Raw genomic sequence first — 24,542 nt, forward strand, 5'->3', positions numbered from 1 at the left:
CAAAATTTTGAAAAGCAGAATTTTCGTAAAAAAAAGCAGAATTTTGAAAAACAGAATTTTGAAGCCAGAATTTTGACCCGATCCCTTATGAGGAGTATAAAGATAAAACATTTGTTCAAAGAATTTTTTGTTCAAACATTATTTCGTGGGCACAAAGCCAAAACCGCGAATCTGCATTTTTGGACATTTTCACTTTAATGCGTCATTTAACTTATTATCGGTCCCTCTATCCACTGCTTCGACCCCAATCATCCATCTGATGCCTAAAAGCCTAAAATACCAATTTCCTTAGCACGAGTTCCCATAAGATTGTATGCATTTCCAAAACTTTGAAGCCGTTTTTCTCAAAACTACAATTTTGCAGATTCGTGGTTTTGGCGTTGTGCCCACGATTTGATACCAATTTTTTTATACATATTTAATGTAAAAGAATTTGATTGTTTTTTTTTTCATTTTTAAATAATATTTAAAATATAGGTAAACGTTAAGTGGTCATCTGTGCTCCATCCAACCCTAATTTCTTTCGCAATTCTTTGTAAGTATTTGCCTTCGTATTTGTGTTTCAATTTAACAATTAAGGATTCACCTGCACCCTATTTAAAACTGTATAATAGTTTACATAATGAATTACATACATAAAAACCTTAAATGAATTATAAAAAAATACTTCATTTCCGTAAAGTCTGCTTATCTCGAGGGTGTTTTAACTAGGAAATGAGCTCTTGCAAAAGAATTTAATTAGTTTTTTTTATTAAAATTACAGTAAATTTTCAATTGAATTAAGTAATTTGTTTTAAAGGATTATAGGAATATAGTTAGAGTGTAGTATAATTTCTGATATTTTAATTGAATTGAAACTCTGACCTTATTCCAAATACTGCTCTGTTTTGACTATAATAGGTACAGGTACTTTTCTTTTTTTTTAACCTAATCCTATTTAATAACGCCTTTTATTTTATTCGTCATCCAAAATGTGTTCAAAATTTCTGTCAAGTATTGCAAAATTTCTTTATTGGTAAAGTAGAATAATGTTTTCGAAAAAATTATCCAATATTTTTTACCCATTCACTATTTTGAATATGAGATGCACGGAAGCGTAACACAAAATTAAAAACACATTGAGGAGGTATTAAATAAATCTTATACGATCAAAATCATGCCTGCAAACAATAGTGTAGTGATTAAAATTATAGCATTAACGTCTAATTTGTATTGAAAATCAAAAATGTTAATGACATACATATTTGATTACTGAACGATTGTTATTGGTAACGTGGTTTTAGTGGTTTAGGAAAAATTCTGCACATAAAACATATTGAGGAGGTATTAAATAAATCTTATACGATCAAAATCATGCTTGCAAACAATAGTGTAGTGATTCAAATTATAGCATTAACGTCTAATTTGTATTGAAAATCAAAAATATTAATTACATACATATTTGATTACTGAACGATTTTATTGGTAACGTGGTTTTAGTGGTTTAGGAAAAAAATACGCAGGTTGACCCCAAAATTCTGCATCTCATAATATTGTTTTAAAAAATTCTGCACATAATGAAATTTTTTTTTCGTTTATTAGTGCCACAATCTGTTTATTCCTTAATTTGGTGTCCAAAATATACGGCTTGTCGTTTTGTAGTCTTGTCGCCTCTCTTGTCACATTATCAACTTATCGTGCTGTCACGATGACGTTTTTTCAACAATTAAAAAAAAGATAGGCAATTTTTTGTAGTATAAAAACAACTTAACTTTAATCATTTCCAAGATATTGCTGTACAGAATTTTGAAATCTAATTTTTGCTTTTCCACAAATTTTGAAATTCGGTTTTGAGGATTTCAGCCCAGTCAAATAAGTAATTTTTTCAAGGAAAAAATCTTAACAGTCTAAATTTGGTATACATGTACGCAAAGATTGTAATCTGTGAAAAGTTCTCTGAGTGATACAAGAAAATTTTAAGCACAACTTTATGTGAAATATGCTCAGTTTGAAAATTTTCGGAAATTTTTTTTTTCTCTAAAACCTTAAGACATAAGTTTTTGTGACCATTGACCCCACATAGGTATTATCCTCATCAATTTGTTTCCCCCTTCAAAAATAAATCTTTTATCCAAAATAATAGTAAGTATGCACTTTTTAGATTCTTGGTTCCTATACATAATTTTTTGTAAAAGGTTTTTGACCACCTCAAAAACAGTCGTCTAACAAAAAAATTTCAAGGTCACAAGTTTATTTTGTGGACACTTACGGCCATATTATTCACTAGTTTAAAAACTACATCTGGATGTAAAGAATGTCAAATGTCAAAAATAAATCCAATTCCATAATATTCACTACTTAAATCCAATCTTAAATCCAATTTTTTAAATCCAATCTCGTTAAATACAAACAAATTTAAACTGCTCTCTAGAGGTCTGTTTAACTTTATAAATCATGATGTAAAATTCATTTTGACAGTGTTCAGTTGTTTTGTCAAGTATTTTGTGAAGGAAAAACAAAGATAAATGCAAATTATACAAAATTTATTGAATAATCACATAATTTTATTTGAGTGAATAATATGAACAAAAAATTAAATCCTTGGATTTATGAAATTCAGATTTGAATGGATTGGATTTAAAATTAACTTTAATCCAAACTAAATCCAGAATAATAATATAAATATATATAAAAACTCTCTACGCAAGTAATCGTGAGTCGTGACTCAATTCATCTTTTATTCTTTTGCAAATAAAAACTTTTTGCCAAATTTCATGAGAATAGCGATTTTGTTTCTTTATATTGATTTTCTGTACTACTTCATCTGTACAAGAATGTTTCTTTTAAACTTTCAACTTGACTGGGTGAGTTCAGCTCTTTTCTCTCCTTTTGGTAGGAGGTATGGAGATATTTAGCAGAGTACCTTTAGATGCAATTGTGTTAAGGATCTTTATTTTGTGTTGTTCTCTATTAACGTACAAAGTATCAATTTTAATATCGATTTTTAACTCATCCAAAATAAACAAATAGATCTTAAGAAAAATCCATTTGTATGTTGAATGTAATTGATGACCTTAAATAATAAAAACATGACACAAAAGTTTTTAAATACTTTTTGTATGTACATTTATTGCTATTGAAAAGTTCAGGAACAAAATAAAAAAAAAAAAAAACAGAAATGAGAAGAATAAATTGCGCCTGAACGAGTGGTAGGACAAGCTAAAAAAAATTTAATTGGTTCCATACGTATTTATACAAATATACACCATATAACTAAAATGTCTCTAAATAAATAGGTGAGAGAATGTTTAGTAGTTTTTATTGATGTTTTATTTTTATTTAAATTTAAATTGCAAACTCCACAAAAAAAACTTTTAACTCGCAGTGAATCTATGTAAGTTCATTATTTAAAACTTTATCTCGATTTGACTTCATGTTTCAATAGGTAACCTTATATTTCTCTACCATAGCTAGATAACTGTTCGATAACTTTCCCGTAAATATACAACACAAATTGTATACATTTACCTAGAACCTTCATCACTATATTGGGTGTAAATGTACAACATAAACCAATTGACCGTAAAACTGCTGTTGGATGTTTGACTTAATTGAACCCACCCACGATTTGTACATATAGGTATGAAGTTAAACCAAAAAAAAATAAGTAAAAAACTGTGGTGGATTTAAGTGATTGACCAAAACCACATCAGCAATTGCAAATGTGTGAATACGTCAATACAAGCAATATTACAAAATTTTAATGTTACAAAGCAGCAATTTGATAAAGGCGGTCTTAAATTGTAATTTAAAGTAAATATATTGATTGAATTAATATGAACACAACAAATGGACAAAAAAGACAAGACAGACTATACGACTTCCGAGTTGGAAGATGAGCTTCTGGCCTCGAGCCAGGAAACAATCGGAGGGTGTTCAGATGATGTTAGAGGCACTAGCATCTCTGAGCAACCTTCAAAAACTGGAAGTACAGGCGGAACCAGCGGTACCCCTGTACTTCGACCCGCAATAAACCAAATAAATCCTTCGGGTAGCAGAGCCAGCCAAAGCCATGCTACCCGGCGTAAGAGAAGATCAGCAAGTTCGCATCGGAGAGCGGATTTCCATAGGGCATCCTTCATTCTAAGCAAGATTGCTTTAAATGAGGAAGCTGGAACTCCGCACGAAAACGATGCTGCTGATAAGATCAAATATGGGAAGATTGTTGAGGAGTACAATAATCTTCTCATTGAACCAAAAAAGTCCGTTAAGAGAATTAGATCACCTGAGGAAGCTAATCCTCCTCAGAAAAAATCTAAAGCAAACGGCACCAACAAGAAAGCACCATCTCAGGGAGCGGCGCAATCGCGCACTTTTAGTGAGATTGTCAGAGACGATCTTCAAGTGGCGGTTGTAGATGAGCTCTCCACTGACAACAGAGCTCTGATGTCGGTGTGGAACTCTATCGAGGCTAAGCTTTCTGAGATGGTCTTTCTATATACCCTATCTGCAACTGAGGGACCCTACCCGAGTTTCGACTCTGGTGAGATGCTTAGGGGATACAGGGTAATCAAGTGCGAGGATGTGTTCTCTAGGGATTTCCTTAGTAAAAGTGTAGCTGAGGTCAGCAACAAATGGGATGGCTTGAAGCTCAAGCTTATCCCAGCTAAGGAAATTCCAAGACAACCACTGGCTCGTATTTGGCTGCCCCTCATGAGCATCAAGCCAAGCGGACCGGAGCTGATCCGCAGTCTCCAGAAGTTAAACCCGCTGATTCCTATGCATGACTGGGTAGTCATTAAGGCTGAAGAGCCGCAGAAGAACAGCGCGTCTTACCTTCTGAGGATCTGCGAGGTCAGTCGTGGGGCTCTCGAAAAAGCCGATTTCAAGCTACGTTTTGGCATTAGGAATGCCAAGATAAAGATTCTACAGAGTCAGGAAACGGACCCTAACCTAGTTGAGGATACTGTCGAAGATGACGGTGTCCCCAAAGAGGCAGGGTCCTCCGGCAAGGAGCTGGTAACTGACTGTGTAGAATCTATTCCGAATTGAAAACATGCTGCGCGTCATTCAGGTTAATCTGAAGCACTCTAAATGTGCTTCAGATAACCTGAGAGTTTTCCTGAGGGAGGAAAACTATGATGTGGGCATTATTCAAGAGCCCTGGGTTAATGGCCTCCGAGTGAGGGGCCTTCAAGACAGCCAATACGACCTTTTCTATAAGCCCGTCAGTTCGAACCAAGGTAAGCCAAGAACTTGTATTTTAGCTAAAAAACACTTAAAAGCTTTTTTGTGTCCCAATCTTAGCACCTCTGATTTGACCGTTGTCAAATTGGAGGGTTCAAATACTGAGGGTTTACTCTTGGCCTCTGCGTACATGGCACACGACCAGCAGTCACCGCCGGAGGAAGTACGCAGGCTGACAATACAAGCCAATACCATGAAGACAAGCCTACTCATCGGGTGTGACGCAAATGCACGTCATACTCTGTGGGGTAGTTCTGAGATCAATGAACGAGGTGAGTCTTTATTTGATTATATCATTGAAAATAACCTTTCTCTCTGCAATAGAGGTACTACTCCAACCTTCATTTTCCCGAGTTCGGGAAATTATGAAGGATGGGAGGATGTACTAGACATCACCTTTATAAACAACTACTCCAATCTGCATGTAGAAAACTGGAGAGTATCCCCTTTAAAATCCTTTTCAGATCATAGTTGGATTCTCTTCCAACTCAAATTTGAAACTAAAACCCCACCCCCTTACAGAAATCCCAAAAGAATTGACTGGAAGAATTTCGGTCAAGTTTTTAGTGCAAAAATACGCAGTATACCCAATCTGAGCACAGATACGGTTGAAGATCTTGAATCAAAGGTTATAACCTTTGAAAGATCGATGATCACTGCCTTTAAAGTCTCGTGTCCGGTGAGACATAGCAGCAAAACATTTCCTCCTTGGTGGAATGAAGACTTGTCTTATCTGAGGAAGATGACTAGAACAATCTTCAACATCTGCCACAAATACAAATTTTATCAACCCTATAAAGATTGCTTAAAAGTCTATAAGCGCACTATAGCTTTAGCCAAAAAAGAAAGCTGGGAGGAATACTGTCATTCCATAGAAGATATTAAGGATTCCGCCAGGTTAAGCAAGGTTTTATCGAAAGAACATTCTAACCCCTCGTTTCTTAAAAAGCCTGACGGATCCTGGACAATATCCCCAGCTGAATCCTTGGAATTACTAATGACTACTCACTTTCCGGGGTGTGTAGATAACACCTCTGAAGTGAACATAAATCCCACCTTGCTATCAGTTACGACAGAGCGAGTAAACTCCTTGATAACAAGAGAAAATATAGCTTGGGCTATTAATACTTTCTCTCCGTATAAATCCCCAGGCCCTGATGGTATTCTGCCTATTATGCTGCAAAATCAGCAAGAGATAGCAGTTCCATGGCTTGAAAAAATCTTTAAAGGCTGCCTTCTTCTTAATCATCCCAAATAACATTTTGTGGTTAGAAAGCGGAAAATAAACCGGATATTTACTCTGGTTATTTAACGGATAAGTTACTAAACTCGTTAAATAAACGTATTTAAGACGTTCCAGAAACGTCTCCACAACCGAAAATGGTCAGTTATTTTTTAACTTCGTCTAAATCGGGTTTTTAAAAAACCCACTTTTTTCTACAAATACTGGGTTTTTAAAAACCTAATTTTCACGGTTATTAAATAACTGTTTATTTTTAGTCAAAGAAAAACTTGAAATAAACCATTTACGGCTATTTTATAACCGTTTACAAACCGTTATTATACAGTTTAAAAAAAACCTGTACTGAGTTGTTTGACGGTTTTTTTTATAACCGTTTTACTACGGTTATTATAAAACCTGTAATTAACGTTATTACAGGTTTTTTTGAAACCTGTAATATAACAAGTTCTTTTAAAACCTGTATTAAACGTTAATTTACGGTTTTTTTTATAACCTCTTACCTATAGGTTTTTATAAAACCTCTAATAAACGTTATTTGACGGTTTTTTTATAACCGTTTTCTTCCCGTTTTTTTTAAAACCTGTAATAAACGTTGTACAGGTTTTTATAAAACCTATAACAAACGTTATTTGACGGTTTTTTTTATAACCGCTTACCTATAGGTTTCTATAAAACCTGTAATAAACGTTATTTAACGGTTTTTTTTATAACCGTTTTCTTCCAGTTTTTTTAAAACCTGTAATAAACGTTGTACAGGTTTTTATAAAACCTATAACAAACGTTATTTGACGGTTTTTTTTATAACCGCTTACCTATAGGTTTCTATAAAACCTGTAAATAACTTCGTACAGGTTCTTATAAAACCTGTAATAAACGTTACTTCACAGCTTTTTTATAACCGGTTATTTACAGATTTTAAAAAACCTATAAAATGTTTGCTTACCAACATGCTGCAAACCATAAGATTCTTCCCAGCTGAAAATTTAATATTTGAAATAAGAACGCTGAAATTTAAGTTTAGTGAAACATTATTTAATGAAGTAAAACTAAAACTAAAACTTAAAGTAAAAGTAAAACTAAAACTAAAAATAAAAAATAGCTTAACTTAATTATGTTGTGGATTGCCCGTCAGAGGCAGAGGAGCTGGTGTTGGAACTGGTATTTCTGTAATGAGAAAAATGTTAACTTAAATGTTGATTATAATTTTATTTTTTAACTTACGTGGACGGTTTTCCCATTCGAAATGGGGCTTGCTTCAAAAAGCCTTTAAAAAATGAAGCACCCTCAGCTTCACTATAAGTGGGGTACCTTGATCGGACCGCTTCCAATATAGTTTTATACAGGAATTTGTATTGGCTGAAACTTTTTTTGGCATTAGTCCCCAGCCAAGAATGTTCTGCCAGTAGTGGATCCGTAAAAATGCACTTGCAAATAGTGCGGATCGTTTTCATTCCGTTGGCCCCCCCATAGGAGCTCAACTTACGGACCTGAAAGAAAACAAAAATATGTTTTAAGATGTCGTTTTTTAAACTTTTTCGTAATATAAAATGCATTTATTTTCAAATATTTTTGGCCGCATTTATTATGATTTGAAATTATAAAAGAAAATGTCAATATGTATTACGGTTTATGAAAAAAATTAAAAAGAATTTCATTTTCGAAGAACTTTTTTTAATAAAAGTTTTGAAAAAAAATGTATCTTATTTTTTTTCAAAGTTCAACATCTAAACATAAAATTATTTTTTATTTATTTAATAACCCTTACTGTTGAAAGTTAAATAGCAAAAATTTAAAGTTCTTATTTACCAAAGTCTTTTAGAAAATTAATTATTTGGATGCAAAAATTCAGTTTTTATCAAAAAAAAAAACCAATTGAAATTGAAGTTATTTTTAATTGTTTTTTCAAAAGTGTGATATATATTACCTTTTCTGCTTCGGAATTCAACTGATAATATTTATTAGAAAAAGTTTGGAAAAAAGTCATTTTTAATTTTTTTAATAAATTTTTTTTTTAATTCTGAGTTTGAGGACCATTTTTTCAAAAACTCTTAATTAAATTTAGTGAATTTAAATTTAAGATAAGCTTCTGGCTTTGTAAAAATGTATTTTAAAATATTGTAGGTGTTGCCGTTGTTTTATAAATATTTTTTTTGTGTTTGAAGTCGGATTGTGAGAAAATTGCATATTTCGTATATTTTGGTACTTACCAATTTTTTTTTGAATGCTGCATTTTGATGGAGTTTTTCCTCGATTTCCTCAATTTGTTGGACAGAGGTAAGTGGGAAAATTTCATCCAGTTGCAGTTCCTCATCCACTTCCTCTGCATTCTCTTTTGCAATTTTGGACGCCAACAAATTGACCGAAACTTCGGACTTCGCCATGAATGCCTCCAGCATTCCTTGCATGGCCTGCACCTTCACCTCAGTGGAACGCTGTCTTTCCAAAATTTCGTCTATTTTGGACGACAGTTCCTTGAATTGGGTACTGGTGCTGGGGCCTATAAACAATTAAAAATAAGAGTTATAGTAATATACAAAAAAAAGTAATACGGTTAGTGAAAGAACTAATATGCTATCTCAGCTGTTACTAAGAGGGACTGGGGTTTATCCTATTCAAATAACATTGGATAAACCCCAGTCTAAGATAAGCTGGAGTTTAAAAACGACTTTGAAAATTGTACTAGTGCTAAAATACATTTTTTACCTTCAAACGTGTATAAGTCGGAAATGACATTAGTGATGGTAACATCTTCATTTGGGGGGGTGAACGAGGAAACGTCTTGAAAATGAGAAGTAAGTATGACAAAATTAGTAACTTTGTTCCCATGTTTATACATTTTAAACTTACCAGAATTAGGAATCAAAGTTGACATCAATTTGTTCATATCTGTCATGTATTCCGAAGAATTGGTGTCGATGGTCACTTCTTCCGTATTTTCTTCAGAAGAAGACAAATACTCGGCATCCTTTTCCTTCTGAACTGCTTCCTCCCAGGAACCTTAAAAGGAAATACATGTTTTGTCGTAAATATAAGTGGCATGAAAGGGATACAAGAAAATATTTGTTCAAAAGGTGAAGCGGCTTAAGACCGGCCGAACAGCTCAGATTTTGACGATTTTTTTTCAAACGTAGGCAATTAAAAATGCTTTAAAGTCTATAGATTAAAAATTGCCGATGTTACCGTATTGTTTTTTAAAATTACAATTAAATTTTTTTTGAACACAACCATTTTTTTTCTTAAATTTCATAAAACAAATGATAGCAAAAGATTCTCTAGGTTATTTAAGGAAAAAAAATATAAGGGAGTAAGGGACAATCTTCCATCGTTTAAGAGATAAATGCAATTTTCTCATAATCTGACTTTAAACACAAAAAAAATATTTTGAAAACAACGGCAACACCTACAATATTTTAAAATACATTTTTAAAAAGCCAGAAGCTCATTCTTATCTCCTAAATTTAAATCCACTAAATTTAATCAAGAGTTTTTGAAAAAAATTTCAATTTCAATGGGTTTTTTTTATAAAAACTGAATTTTTGCTTTGAAATAATTAATTTTCTCAAAGACTTTGGTAAATAAGAACTTTAAATTTTTGCTATTTAACTTTCAACAATAAGGGCTATTGACTGAAGAAAAAATGACTTTATATTTAGATGTTGAACTTTAAAAAACAAATAAGTAAAATTTTTTTTCAAAACTTCTATTAAAAAAAGTTCTTCGAAAATGAAATACTTTTTAATTTTTTTCATAAACCGTAATACATATTGACATTTTCTTTTATAATTTCAAATCGTAATAAATGTGGTCAGAAAAATTTGAAAATAAATGCATTTTATATTACGAAAAAGTTTAAAAAACGACATCTTAAAATTTCTTCAATAATTTTTTTTTTTCAAAAATCTGAGTTCAGATACCATTCTTTCAAAAGCTCTTAATTCAATTAACTTAATTTTAATTTTACAAATATGACTAAGTTTCTAGCTTTTTAAAAATGTATATTTAAATGTTGTAGGTGGCGCCTTTTCGTTCACGCGCGCTCTCGTGAACGAAGCGAAAAAGGGTTGCTGTGAGTTTTGTTATTGCACCCGCTCGCAAAAACACCTGCTGGTCGAAAATTTTTTTTTAAGGCGCCATTGTTCTTCGCGAAAAAAAGGTCGCTGTTTTATTGTTTTATCGCTGTACACTTATTGATCTTGTATCGAACACACAAGAACAACAAGTCGACCGTCGGTCGCGGGTGGCGCTTTGTTCAAGCGCGCTGTCTTGGACGACGTAAAAAAAAGGTCGCGGTTTTATTGTTTTATTGTTGTACAGTACACTTATTGATTTTGTCAACGAAGTGAAGTGAAAAAAGGTCGATGTTTTATTGTTTTATTGCTCTTGTATCGATCACACAAGATCAACATGTCGATTGTAGTCGTGGGCGCCGCGCCGTGACGCCTTTTCGTTCACGCACGCTGTCGTGAACGAAGAGAAAAAGGGTTGCTGTGAGTTTTGCTATTGCACCCGCTCGCAAAAACACCTGCTAGTCGTGTTTTAAGGCGCCATTGTTCTTCGCGAAATTTGCGATATTGTTTTGCAAATTGGCTGATGCTGAATTGCACTCGATGACAATGTAATGTGTTTATATAAGAAAGACCGGTCTAAAAAACTTTAATTTCTGTAATAAATCTCATTGTGTAGAATATTATGAAGCGTTATTCAAATATAAAAATATTGAAAGGCCATAACCGCGATTACTTTAAGTATATGAAAGGGGACCTAAAGTGTATCAAAATTAACGTAACTAAGCTGTCAAAAATAGGCCCCCAGGATAAACTGCTTTAAGTTTAGATACGAATAAAATTTTACTTGGAGAAAAGTGGTCTAAGTGAACTTAATAAAAATAAAATAAAAAAGATGTAGTTAAACTTGTATCTTACCGATGTCATCAAATATTAATTTGCATGCTATGCTTTGCCAATCATCCGATGCTGTGATGCAATTTTTCCGACCGCAAATGGAATCTTTCTTGGACTTTGGCCATAATAGCTTCGTTCCATCGATGACCCAATTTTTGGGAACTGCCGTCACGAACTTCCCTTCATCTTCGAGCGTCTCCACAACACAATACATTTTGATTAACAATGTACTAATGGAAAAAAAACAGATTCAGTGTTTGGTAAAGTTATTTTGAAAAATTTAGAGGAAATATTTTCTATGTTATAAAAATTAGGCAAATTTTCTTCTTCATTTGATTTATAAACGCTTAAAAATTTAGAATAGAACGGTTTTTCGTAAAAATTTTGTTTTTGTTTTAAGCTTGAACCATAGATAACTGGGATGCCATGTCGATATGTTGCAAACTCCATTCTAACAATTTCTTCTGAGTTTGTTAAGAAGTAACTATCTGCAAGTGACGACTTCAAAACAAAATGTTGAAGCTGAATTGCTCTATAGATTCCAACACAGTGTTTAATTTTGCATATTTTATTCCTATCTTTCATATAAAGCATAGGAGTTTTGTTTTCATCTACATCAATTAGATCTACATTCTCAAAATCTTCGATAATCCTATTTGCAATTTGTTCCAGGGGTCTGTTTCCAGATCTTATTCGACGTTTTAAATATTGTAAACGATTTTCATATTTGAAAGCACTTATATTATCTAAAGGTCCATGGTATTTAACATCATCTACGACATGATATAAATTGTGAACGTTATAACTTATGTTTTCAGCTCCATAGATACTAGAAAAGTTATATATGAATGATTTGAACAGACTCTGTGCGACATCAACAAAAACTTGTTTATTTTTACTCAAACATATTGAAACAGCACAGTGTAGTTCCATAAAATTGGCATATACTTCTTCATGAGTTTCATTTTGCAAAACAACCGGACCTAAGTACAACAAAAACATACGAAATTCAGTGGCCTTCCAAAAGCTTATCACATCAAGTCCACGAGGTGTTCTATTGAAGTCGCATGGAACATATTTTCGTAGTGATACTAAGGTCTTAGAGATTCTCTCAATGTTTTTTGCCGAGAATTTTGTTTTAAGGGTTCTATTCTTAATCCATGTAACCAACAATTTTTTCATGACACCTAAGCACAACAAGTGCATGTAATCTAGAGGAAAATTCATAATAATATCTATTGGAAGTTTTTCTAATGGAGATGGTTGCGTATGATGATCTTCGTGTATCCCAGCCCGGAAAGAATCATTCGTGCGAAGTGATTTTGATAGGTTTGGAAAACACATTTGGTGAGATTTGTAATTATAATCCCCTTCTACATTACATCTTTCACAAGCAAAATAACCATTATGCCCTTTGATTCCTTTTAAATAAGAACGAGCGGGGGCGTCACAGATGAAATTCCTGATTTTAAAACTTATTTTTTTGGAACCAATGTTCAAATCATCAATGTTAACAGCCTCCTCAAGAAATAATCGCAGAAATTCATTAACACTTGAAGGTTTTGCCATTCCGTAGTAAACACCTATTACTAGCGGCGGCACACGAAAACCATCTGGTGAACACAAAATAGGCCAAAATTGGCCCTTTGAACTTTTGCTAACAGGAATCCCATCAATATTAAAGTCCAAGAATATTACTGTTTGACATGTCTGAACACTTTCAAAAACCTTAGTAAGAGCGCGAACCAAACCGAAATGCCAGTATCTACCAGGTGGAACTTCGATAAAAATTTTCTCAAGGGAAACGCGAGTTTGTAATAATGTTCGAGGGTCTAATGGCAAATAAGGATGAGAATTATGCAAAATGTTAAGCAAATCACGCAAGCAAATATTCGATATGTTATGCTGAATAGCCCATAATACTAAGTTTTTTTTTAAATTTTCTGGAATAGCTTCAAAATTAGTTGAGACAGCGACACAATTGTTTCCAGAATTTTCACTGTCACTTTCATGTTCAGAAATAATATTCGATAGGTGTTGCAACTCTTCAAATTTCGTGTTAGAAAAACCTTGTTCACAATTAGCACTTATTTCATTTTCCGAAAGGTGTTGCTGCACTTCAAATAACCTCTTGCTAAGAAAAACTTGTTCAAGATTTTTAATTCTTTCTTTTTCACGCATTTCTAATATTATTTTTTTAACTTTTCTTTTAAAAGTAGTTCTACTACAAATTTTATTTTTAATGATAGAATACATTTTTATTATAGTGATTTTATCAACAGTCAAGCTTGGAATAATAACGCGGAATGAGAAAGACAAATGAAAAGACGCGCTAAGTTATCTGTATGCCTACTCTCAAGTTATTTTTCAAACTCAGAAGTTATTTTCCAAACTCAGAAGATATTTTTCAAACTCAGAAGTTATTTTCTAAACTCAGAAGATATTTTTCAAACTCAGAAGTTATTTTCTAAACTCAGAAGATATTTTTCAAACTCAGAAGTTATTTTCTAAACTCAGAAGATATTTTTCAAACTCAGAAGTTATTTTCCAAACTCAAAAGATATTTTTCAAACTCAGAAGTTATTTTCCAAACTCAGAAGATATTTTTCAAACTCAGAAGTTATTTTTTATACTCTGAAGTTATTTATTAAACAATATTTAATATTTAACCCTTCGCTCCCGGAAAAAAATACAAATATCTTGAAAAAAAGTTTTGATATTTTCTAACAACACACTAAAATGAAAAAAATAATGATTGTACTAGTAATAACATTGTATAAGGAATGTTTTGAGCTGAGAGTACAAAAGGAAAAGTCCATTTTGTAGTAAAAAAAACTAACAAAGTAATTAATAGGTGGTATCATGCTGAAACCACTAGGAAGCAAAGGGTTAAAATAAATTATAAACAAATAACAATATTTAAAATAAATTATAAACAAATAACTTACCTCTTAATAATTTTTCACAGACAGATATTTTTTTTTATTTAATTTATATTTTTTCACAAAAACTTTCTCGCACAATAACTTGCTACCACCAGCCACAAAAGAATACTGAGAGATCTGAGAAAAATGAGAGACAAAAATATGATGGGCGACGCGCGACGCTCGAGTATGGTGAATGTGTATGTGTGGAGAGTTGTTGGTTAGTTGAAATTGGGTTGGAACTTAGTTGAAAAATTGCCAGGGTTGTTAAAAGGTAAATAACGAGTTGATTAAAAACTTATACGTACTTATAGTAGTTATTTAAAATCTTACTTTAAGCTTAGGATTTATAATGGATTAATTTTAAACCAATAAACAACTTTCATTGTAAAAAGTCAGTAATTTAAAATCTCGTTTCAAACTTAAGGTCAAATTTGGTTAATTTCTAGTCTATAAATAGCTTTTTGCGTAAAAAAGGAGTTATTTAAATACTTACTTGAAACTTGTAATGAAAATTTGGTTATTTTTTAGCCCATAAAAGACAAAAATAAAGAAGTTAATTAGAAACTCACCTTGAACTTAAGATTTATAATGGGTTAATTTTAAACCAATAAACAACTTTAATGGTAAAAAGTCAGTAATTTAAAATCTCGTTTCAAACTTAAGGTCAAATTTGGTTAATTTCTAGTCTATAAATAGCTTTTTGCGTAAAAAAGGAGTTATTTAAATACTTACTTGAAACTTGTAATGAAAATTTGGTTATTTTTTAGCCCATAAAAGACAAAAATAAAGAAGTTAATTAGAAACTCACCTTGAACTTAAGATTTATAATGGGTTAATTTTAAACCAATAAACAACTTTAATGGTAAAAAGTCAGTAATTTAAAATCTCGTTTCAAACTTAAGGTCAAATTTGGTTAATTTCTAGTCTATAAATAGCTTTTTGTGTAAAAAAGGAGTTATTTAAATACTTACTTGAAACTTGTAATGAAAATTTGGTTATTTTTTAGCCCATAAAAGACAAAAATAAAGAAGTTAATTAGAAACTCACCTTAAACTTAGGTTCTATAATGGGTTAATTTTAAACCAATAAACAACTTCCATCTTAAAGTGAGTAATTTAAAAACTCGTTTCAAACTATAGATAAAATTTGGTTAATTTATAACCTATAAATAACTTTTTGGGTAAAAAAAGAGTTATTAAAATACTTACTTAAAACTTTGGGATCAGATTTGGTTAAATTCTAACTTAAAAAAAAACTTTTTGTGCGAAAAAAAAAGTTATTAAAATACTTACTTCAAACTTGGAGCCAAAATTTGGTTATTTTTTAACCCTTAAAACACAAAACTAGAAGTTATTTAAAAACTTATTTATGACTTTGTGTCAAAAACGAGTTATTTAAATACTTTTCCGAAACTTTTGAAGAAATTTGGTTATTTTAAAACCAACTTCAAACTGAGGTTATAATTTAACCAAAAAAATTGGGTTGAAAAAATAACAAGAATGTAACCTGGGTTTAATAAAAGTAAATAAATAGCCAAAATATTTCCTTAGTTTAAAAATGGAATTTTTTAAACTAATTTATGACTAAAAAGTTTATTTTACGTATAATTTTAACCCAAAACAAACCTTCGAAAATACTGGGTTTTTTTTCTAACCTAAAATTAACCACAGACTTTTAACAACCCGTTTATAGCCGCTTTTTGACCGCGGTTATTTGCAGTTATTTTATAACTTTGGTTATTTTGTAACCGAGGTTTGAAATTGTTACTTGGGATGTGCCAAAGTCTTGGAGACAAGTTAGCGTGGTTTTCATACCAAAAGTGGGCAAAAGAGGACATGAATCCGCGAAGGATTTCCGGCCAATAAGTTTAACATCTTTTTTACTTAAAACCTTAGAAAGAATCTTGGAAACTCATATTAGAGACATTTTCAAAAGATGTCCCTTAGCTAGTTCGCAGCACGCTTATATGAGGGGCAAATCTACGGAAACAGCCCTCCATGAAGTTGTTAGAACAATTGAGAACTCGATCCACTTTAAAGAATATACCCTAGCTACCTTCTTAGATGTAGAGGGAGCTTTTAACAATGTCCTAACCGAATCTATTCTCGAGGCCCTAGTGACTTTTGAAGTAGAAGACTACATCAGAAGTTGGATTATTTCAATGCTAAAAGAGAGAAGAATTCAAGCAAGTTTAGGAAATTCAAACTGTTTTAAATGTGTCAACAGGGGTACGCCTCAGGGTGGCGTTCTCTCCCCCCTTCTATGGCTCCTTGTTATGAATAATATCCTCGTGAAGCTTGAGAGAAGTGGAGTGAAGACAGTGGCATATGCGGATGATCTGGTTGTACTTGTATCAGGAAAATTTTTACCCGTGATCAGCGAGATCACTGACACGGCTTTGAGAAAAGTTAGCAACTGGGCTACAAGCTGTGGCCTAGGAGTTAATCAAAGTAAAACGGAACTGATGCTTTTTACAACTAAAACCAAAATCCCTGTCTTCCCTCTACCTCAGCTCAACGGCCAAATCTTATCACTTTCTTCTAGCGCAAAATATTTAGGTGTAATTTTGGACACTAAACTGAGCTGGAAGCTAAATATAGAAGAGCGGGTTAAGAAGGCGAGCATTGCTTTCTATGCCTGTAGTAAAACCTTTGGGAAAAAATGGGGTCTTAAATCAAAAATGATTCTATGGACTTACACAGCGGTGGTACGACCCATTCTTACTTACGGCGCCATTGTTTGGTGGCCTGCACTAAATAAAGCATATAACATCAACAAACTTAAGAAAATTCAAAGAACAGCAAGCGTAGGGACAACTGGAGCCCTCCGGTCGTGCCCTACTGAGGCTCTAAATGTTCTCTTGCACCTTTTACCCATAGACCTTCATATAAAATACCAGGTTTCTTGTAGCGTTTTAAGGCTAAAAGAAACGGGCTGTTGGAAGGCAAAACCCTTTGGTCACAGTGACACAGCAAATTTAATACCATCGGATATGCTTCTGACACCCACGGACTACTGCACTCCTATTTTGAATACTGTAATGAATTGCAAGGTCAGCTTCCCGTCTAGATCAGACTGGGAAGATGGCATTGTGACGAGAGACTTCGACACCTGCATTTTCACTGATGGCTCAAAAATGGATTGTGGGGTCGGTGCGGGTGTCTATTATGAATCCCTCAATATCTCAAAATCCTTTCGACTACCAAACTTTGCCAGTGTATTCCAAGCGGAATTGCTGGCAATTAAAGAAGCTTGCAAATTACTTAGCCTATATCCAAACCAAAACCAAAGCATAGCTATATTAACAGATAGCCAGGCAGCTATAAAAGCAATTGCTTCGGTCACGACATCCTCCAAATTAGTTCAGCAGTGCAGAGAGGAACTCTCATTGCTGAGTGGAAGCCTCACAATCACTCTCATCTGGATCCCAGGTCACAGTGGTTTTGAAGGCAATGAAAAGGCGGATGAACTGGCCAGGCAAGGATCGGCCCTTCATGAGTCTCTAGCAGAAATAGTTAACATCCCCATGGGAGTCATGAAGGGCGATATCTTCTCAAAATACCTAACAAAAGCCAACAATAGGTGGCACAACTTGACTAGCTGCGTCATATCCAGAAAAATCTGGCCCACCTATAATAAATCCAAATCATATGACCTAATCTCTAGACCCAGAAAAGAAATTAGCAGGATCGTTGCGGTATGTACGGGACATTGGCCGATAGGAGAACACGCAGCAAAGCTAGGTATTCCTTACAACACCTTTTGTCGCAGTTGTTTGAATCAGCAAGAAAAAGAAACGGTATTCCACTTCCTTTGCCAATGTCCTGCCCTTGCTAGAAGCAGAATGCTCTCTCTGGGCAGTGAATTTTTCAACGATATAAATAACATCTCAGAATTAAAGATCAAAGACTTGATCTCATTCCTCAATGCAACGAAGTGGTTTTAGGCTAGCCTAAACACTCGTATGTATTGAAATCACTTTATTCCAATTAACCCATTTATAACTCATAGGTTTCACAAGTTTTGGTATCAAAACGGCGCATTTTGCGCTACTTGGGTCATCAAGCTAGGATGCTTATGACCGCCATCTCTACCATGAACACAACATACATTTTAATTTCAAGTTTTTAACATTTCAAAAGTATTCGCTTGAATGTAGGCTTTTTAATTGTTTTTTTTTTTTTTTTTATTTTTTAACCTAGTAGGTAAAATAGTTATCTTTCACTGTTTGAATTGCTGGCAGAAACAACTAGAATGATTTATTCAACAGTACCCACATTGATATTTTTGAAACTTTTTTTAAGGTGATTATCAAAAAATGCTTTAAATGCCATACAAAAATTTTTTTTTTAATTTTTTATTTCCAAAAAATTATTTTAAAAACTTATTTTTTTAATTAACGGTTCTAAGGATTTTGTAATTTTTTTTTTCTTAAAATACATTAAAAAAAATTAAATTGTATACTTGTTTTGTAGCTCATTTCATTAAAAGTGTTCTTTTTCTCTGCAGAAAAGATTTTTATGTTTTTTTACTTAAAATCAACACTAACTGAAAAATTCAAGTATTTTTCAAAATTTCAACATTTCTGACAATTTTGAATTCCATTATTATGATCTTTTATTTCATAAGATTCATGTTGATTAATGTAGTTTTCTGTGTAATTGATTTAAAAAAAAAAAAAAAAATAGTACGTATACACCATGTAGTCCGAAATCATAAAATTAATTTACAAAGCGACCTAACTTTTGTGTATAGATTTTAGCGCGTTAAACTCAAAAATTCTTTCAAAAAAAAAATTTTTTTAAGAGTGTTCGAGATATGATTTTGGAAAAAAACCAAAGGAAAGAAATAAGAATTCGGGCTGTATATCATGATTTATAAATGGCCAATGTGAACAAACGAATTGGCATCTCAATACTGTATAAAATGGCAGGGAATATTAGGTAATGTTATTTTTTTTAATCAGTTTATAACAATACATAAGTTTTGTAAGACAAGTTTTCCAAAACAAAAAGAAATCAATGATACGTTTTTTAAAAAATTGATTTTTAAAAAGAAGAAATTTTTAAATTTTTTAAAAAGTTAAAAAATTGTTTTTTTTTTTTAATTTTGTTTTTAATTTATGTTATCAAAATATTTTTGTACAATTTATTTTGTAGAAATCAGGTAAAAGCTTACGAGAAAGTAAGACATCATAAAAACGTTTTTATCGCAGGGACCTTTAAGAACGGTCCAAAATAAAAATAAATAAAAGATCAAAATATGAAGTTAAGAAGAATACCACAGTATCTAACCTATGATATAAGCTTTCATATCGTGTTTATGGAGTTGCTTATTTTTTAACCTTTTTCAAGCAAAAAAAAAGAGATGAGGGTTAATTTATCCGAACAAATTCACTATTCATTATTCAGGATAATCTAGGTGATCGAGATGGTGGGATTTAAGCAAATATCAGTTTTTGTTCTATGATGCCTATTCAAATTTACTCAAGGTTATGCAAAATAAGATATGAAAAAAAAAATGGTTGAAGTAAAATCAGAATTCAGTGATGTTGCTTTATTTGAACTATAAATGGATGAATATATAGTTTTTATGGTCGTATGTTGTCACACAAGCTCTAAAAAACTTCATTTACATTTGATTTTTTTCGTACAATATTTGAAAAGAGAATGCTTCAATTTTCAACATCTCTTTTGTTTTTCTTCAAAACTTTAAGCCTGAATTCTTGATTGCCAATATACATACATTCATACAAATATACAATCTCTACACATTACGCATGTCCTATACACACATAAAATCCTAAATAAACATTTAGACTCAAACATAGTGTAAAAGCACATCATAAATTAACATAAAACTATTAAATTCCTAGAAGAAAAAAAACGAAAACCTCTTCTTCAACAAGTTTAGGGAATGTAAATCTAAATATGAATGTGTGTATGTGTATGTGACTGTGTATAAATGTTATGAATATAAATTCAAAAATACTTTCCATTCAAGAAGAAACAAGGACGACCCAAAAACAGTTTCATAACTTTTAAGATGGCAATACCGAGGAAAGACAAAGTTTTTCCCAAAAGGAAATTCGAAATCTGTAAGCTTCCTTCCCCCTTAAAATAACGACAACGACAACGGACGATGACAACGACGACGCAAACGGAATTGTTCAGCAGCAGAAAACCATCCGCAATTTCACAAACCTTCACAATATGGAGCAACTGCACATCCGGCAAATGGACCAATTGACATTTTGTGAAAAGCATCATTTCCCGGGATAATCATGCCCAAGAGATTTTCATATTTTAGTCCTGGGGATTGGCAAAAGGTATCCTCTTTTTATTTTTATTTTTTTATCCATTCAAGGGGGTGTCTGGCAGGTGCCGAAATGATGTCAATGCCCTAACACTTGAAACGTGTGTACTGAGAATAAACCCGTAACTGAACAATATGAAACAGTGTATACGAGTAGATTGTGTGCTGTGTTCTATAAGAGGGATCAAATTTACATATACACCTGTCCAAGTGTGTCAACAAGTAGTATGGCACCAACAAATGAGCAGGATAATATCGATTGGCACGTATATGGAAAGGTAAGTTTATGTATTATACACATACAACTCATATACGATATGTATTGTCTGGGTTATCAAAGTTACTATAGTGGAAGGTAAAACGGAGCTATTAATAGTTCCTTTGGTTATTTGTTCATTTTACAATTCAATAAATAATCTAAAAGGAGAATGATTTGCTGTTTCACTAGCAAATTTGAGAGGGATTTATAAAAGGTTCTTTGATTTAATTGTTGTATTAATTGTTGACCAATTTAATAAACAGTTTGATGATTTTCAAGTTAAGCTCTGGAAAATAATTTAGCAACATGCCTAGGTTTTGTAATCAAAATTTTAGTTAAAATAAAAATTAATTGATTCTCATTTTCTATTGTGAATTTGCAAATGCTGGGGGATGTTGACAATAAATTTCTTTTAGAGGCGATTAGAAAATACTCAATACTTCTTGTGAGAAATTCTCAAACTAAGTTTCACTGGTCATAAGCTCCAGGCGTTATTGTGTTCAATGGTCCACGACAAAACCAATACAAATAAATAACACGTATTTATCATGCAATATAAATACATACTAAAAACCCTCGCATTGATTTCCAAACTTTTTGCTTACTTATCAATTGCCACAAACATCGTGTAGAGGAGTCAAATACAAGCATTTTTTTATTACAAAAGGGGTCTTTCTCCATCCTTTTACTTGAAATGAAAAAAAAAATTTACTAAAAACGGCAACACTTACGAGTATACTTAATTAATTATATAATAACCTTTTTAATCCCTATAACTTTTTGAAATTCTGAATTCTACACTAAGTCTCAACTTATTCACACTTCATTTTTAAAATTGCAATTTAAAAGATGGTTTTAAAATTATATGAGATTTAACGTTTTTTTTTTTAATTTTGAATGAAAGTTTCAAATATAATGGATAGTGATTAAATAGATATAGTTCTCAAAACTAAGATGTGTAAACTTCTCCCTTTTAGAGTTTGATTAAGAATTACAGTAAAACCCAAGTATAATCACATCGCTTAAGAGTCAAATCCGGTAAAATTTCACGAAAGAAACATGTTAAAAACATGTTAATTACTTTTGAAGTGACCTATCAGAGATTTAGGTATGAATGAGTACATCATATTATAACACTTAAAATTTTTCATAGACCCTCAAAATTTCAAGTTATCCCCAAAAAACCGTTTTTCAATATTTTCAGGCCTTAAACATTTCCTTGAGATGAAAAAAAAAAAACCATGAAAACTGCATTAACATTGGGGATTTTTGCAATTTACTCATAATTTTGAGGGTATTTGGACAAAACTGACTTCAGATTCGGATTCAGCTTGTCAAAATACATAATAATAGGCAGGTCCGGTCAAAAGTATCGACACTTTTTTTGTGGTCTTTACTTTGATTTATTTAAAAAAAAAAAAACTTTTTGATTATTGAAATCGATTTTTTCTGCCCTGTTCAATTTCACTAGTCAAAAATTTTTTTTTAAGAAATCAAAGTATATTTTTCTAATGGTTTTTTGAGCGCTGAGCTCAAATTCTATCACATCACGTTTTTGAGATATTACCATGCCAAAACAACACAAAAATAGTGTTTTAGAAGTTCAACACTCAATATTTCAAAAACTTGATACGTTAGAGCTATTTTAATTCTAGATTCCAATTATGATGGTCAAAGGCCATTAGAAAAGTATAATTGGTTTCTATTAAAAAATATTTATCGCCAACATTACTGTCATTTACTGAAAAATCGATCTTAAAAATCGTTTTTTTTTTTCAATTTTTCTCAATATTTTCAAAAACAAAAGTATAGTAGTTTTTCTACATAATCTTAAAAAAAAAGGTTTTAATCTAAATAAATGCATTCCAAACTTTTTTAAAAATCAAAATTTTTTTCGGTAACTTTTTTGATTGAAAAGGCATTTTTCAAATTAAATTCGCCAAAAATCCAAAACTTAACTTTTTGCTCAAAAAACATTTAAAATAGATATAAAACATAACAACGTTATTTTTGCACAAATTTTGTTAAAATCCAACTATGTATTCTTACATGGTCGAGACTAGGATACGAACCCAGACCTCTGGCGTCATAGACCATCGCACTAAAACTTGATTTGTTTGGTCTAGTTTAAAGTACTCCTATGGATAAATTTTTACATTAGGTACCCTAAAATCATATACCCTCGTTACTCCAAAATATAACATATTACATAGTAAGTCATATATTTTTGTATTATTCTCATCTGTTATGCTTTATACAAGCCAGGGGTCGAATTACAGCATACGATTACGATCATTCGTTAACGTTTTTACAATTTGTGTCTCTATTTATTTAGTAGAAACAGATAGGGACACATAGCAACCATACGTTAACGAACGTATGCCGTAATTCGACCCCAGATTGTTAGTCGGGCCCTGGGTTGCAAAAGTCGATACGATTGTACTTTTTTCCATACATTTGGCTTGGTTAAAGTACACAAATACACTATTACTAAATTTTATACAGTTTTGTCCTTCCGCTTATATCAATGCAAAAGGTACCTGAATCAATTTTTTTTTTCGATTCTCCTAAGATATTGTTCAAACTGCAATATTAAGTTGTGTTCAACGACGCTGTGCTGGACTGTTCTACGCAGAAAAGTACAGATTTTTGCTGTTCATAGATTTTTTCTGTGATGAACTGTTCTAGTTTGCTGTTCATTGACAAAGTATAGATCAGGATTTTCTTGCTTTTGAGTCAGATCAGGTTAGAACAGATTCGTGAGAAGTGTGAAAAGCAAAGTTGTCCTTTTTTGTTTTAATTGTGCAAATATTTCTCGGGTGCTCGTGGTTTATATAACTAAAAACAATTTTTATAGGTCGTTTCAAATCAAAAGTCCTGACTCTGAGTTTATTTTCTCCCTTCCAATAAAATTGAGAACAAATAAACAAAAAACTCAATTTTATTTGCTCATTGCGACAAATCAACTCAAAAATAACAACAAATCATGCTTGTTTGAATGAAAGAAATGCTAGAGAAAAAAATAAACAAACAAAAAATCTGAATTTGTTTATTAATGATTTCTATGGTGACGACTCCAAAATAATTGAAAAATAAAAATAAGATATTTACTGCCCAATTATACAAATGAAAAGATGTGAATAGAATTTTAGGTTATGAATTGCTATCATATAAACTGGACATTTCTGGTCCATCTTCACCTAGTCCTATAATAATATATTCGGCAAAGTTATCCCAACTGCCTTCAAATGATAAATAATTAAATAATTGTATGTTTGTTTGTATTGCCCGCGGATATGGAGTGATGCAAGCCCGGGAGACTTGCCTCCGCTTTCTGAGCTTAACCCAGTGAATCTCACAGACGGATCAATTAATTAAAATAGGGATATCAAGAACTGTTCTTCATTATTTTATCGTAATTTTAGAAAAGTTCAGCTGCCTCATAAATGCTTCCTTCCAGTAAGCAAATGAGTTGTTTTTATTTTTGCTCAATTTTCCATGGGACTTTTGATTTGAAACGACCTATAATTATATTTTACTCAGTAAAAACACAAAAAATAGAAAAAATAAACGAGAAACGATAAACAAAAAATTGTTTTTTTGTTTTTATATTCACATTTGACGTTTAAATGACTGTTCTAACTTGTTCTGACGTTTCTCACGAAACTGTG

At 32.0% G+C, this 24,542-nt stretch overlaps 3 protein-coding genes across 5 annotated transcripts in view; 1 reads left to right on the forward strand and 2 right to left on the reverse strand.

Moving 5' to 3' along the window:
* Positions 1-24,542, reverse strand: part of LOC129909023 (cAMP-specific 3',5'-cyclic phosphodiesterase) — a 308,658-nt gene that overhangs the window by 267,016 nt on the left and 17,100 nt on the right. The gene's annotated exons all lie outside the window — the stretch shown is intronic.
* Positions 3,829-5,031, forward strand: LOC129909534 (uncharacterized). The gene has a single exon (XM_055986607.1). The coding sequence runs from the start codon at positions 3,829-3,831 to the stop codon at positions 5,029-5,031; it is 1,203 nt and encodes a 400-aa protein (XP_055842582.1).
* Positions 6,476-11,584, reverse strand: LOC129909024 (uncharacterized). 2 transcript variants are annotated; one of them, XM_055985958.1, is made up of 6 exons: positions 11,392-11,584; positions 9,317-9,466; positions 9,173-9,247; positions 8,677-8,966; positions 7,691-7,956; positions 6,476-7,633 (listed from the first exon to the last, which is right to left on the reverse strand). In XM_055985958.1, the coding sequence occupies exons 1-6, from the start codon at positions 11,582-11,584 to the stop codon at positions 7,579-7,581; spliced, it is 1,029 nt and encodes a 342-aa protein (XP_055841933.1). In that variant the 3' UTR covers positions 6,476-7,578. The 2 variants fall into 2 exon arrangements, with proteins under 2 accessions (XP_055841933.1, XP_055841932.1); XM_055985957.1 differs by having other exon boundaries at positions 9,173-9,466.

Source organism: Episyrphus balteatus, chromosome 2 (genome assembly GCF_945859705.1).
Source record: "Episyrphus balteatus chromosome 2, idEpiBalt1.1, whole genome shotgun sequence".
Lineage (NCBI taxonomy): Eukaryota > Metazoa > Arthropoda > Insecta > Diptera > Syrphidae > Episyrphus > Episyrphus balteatus.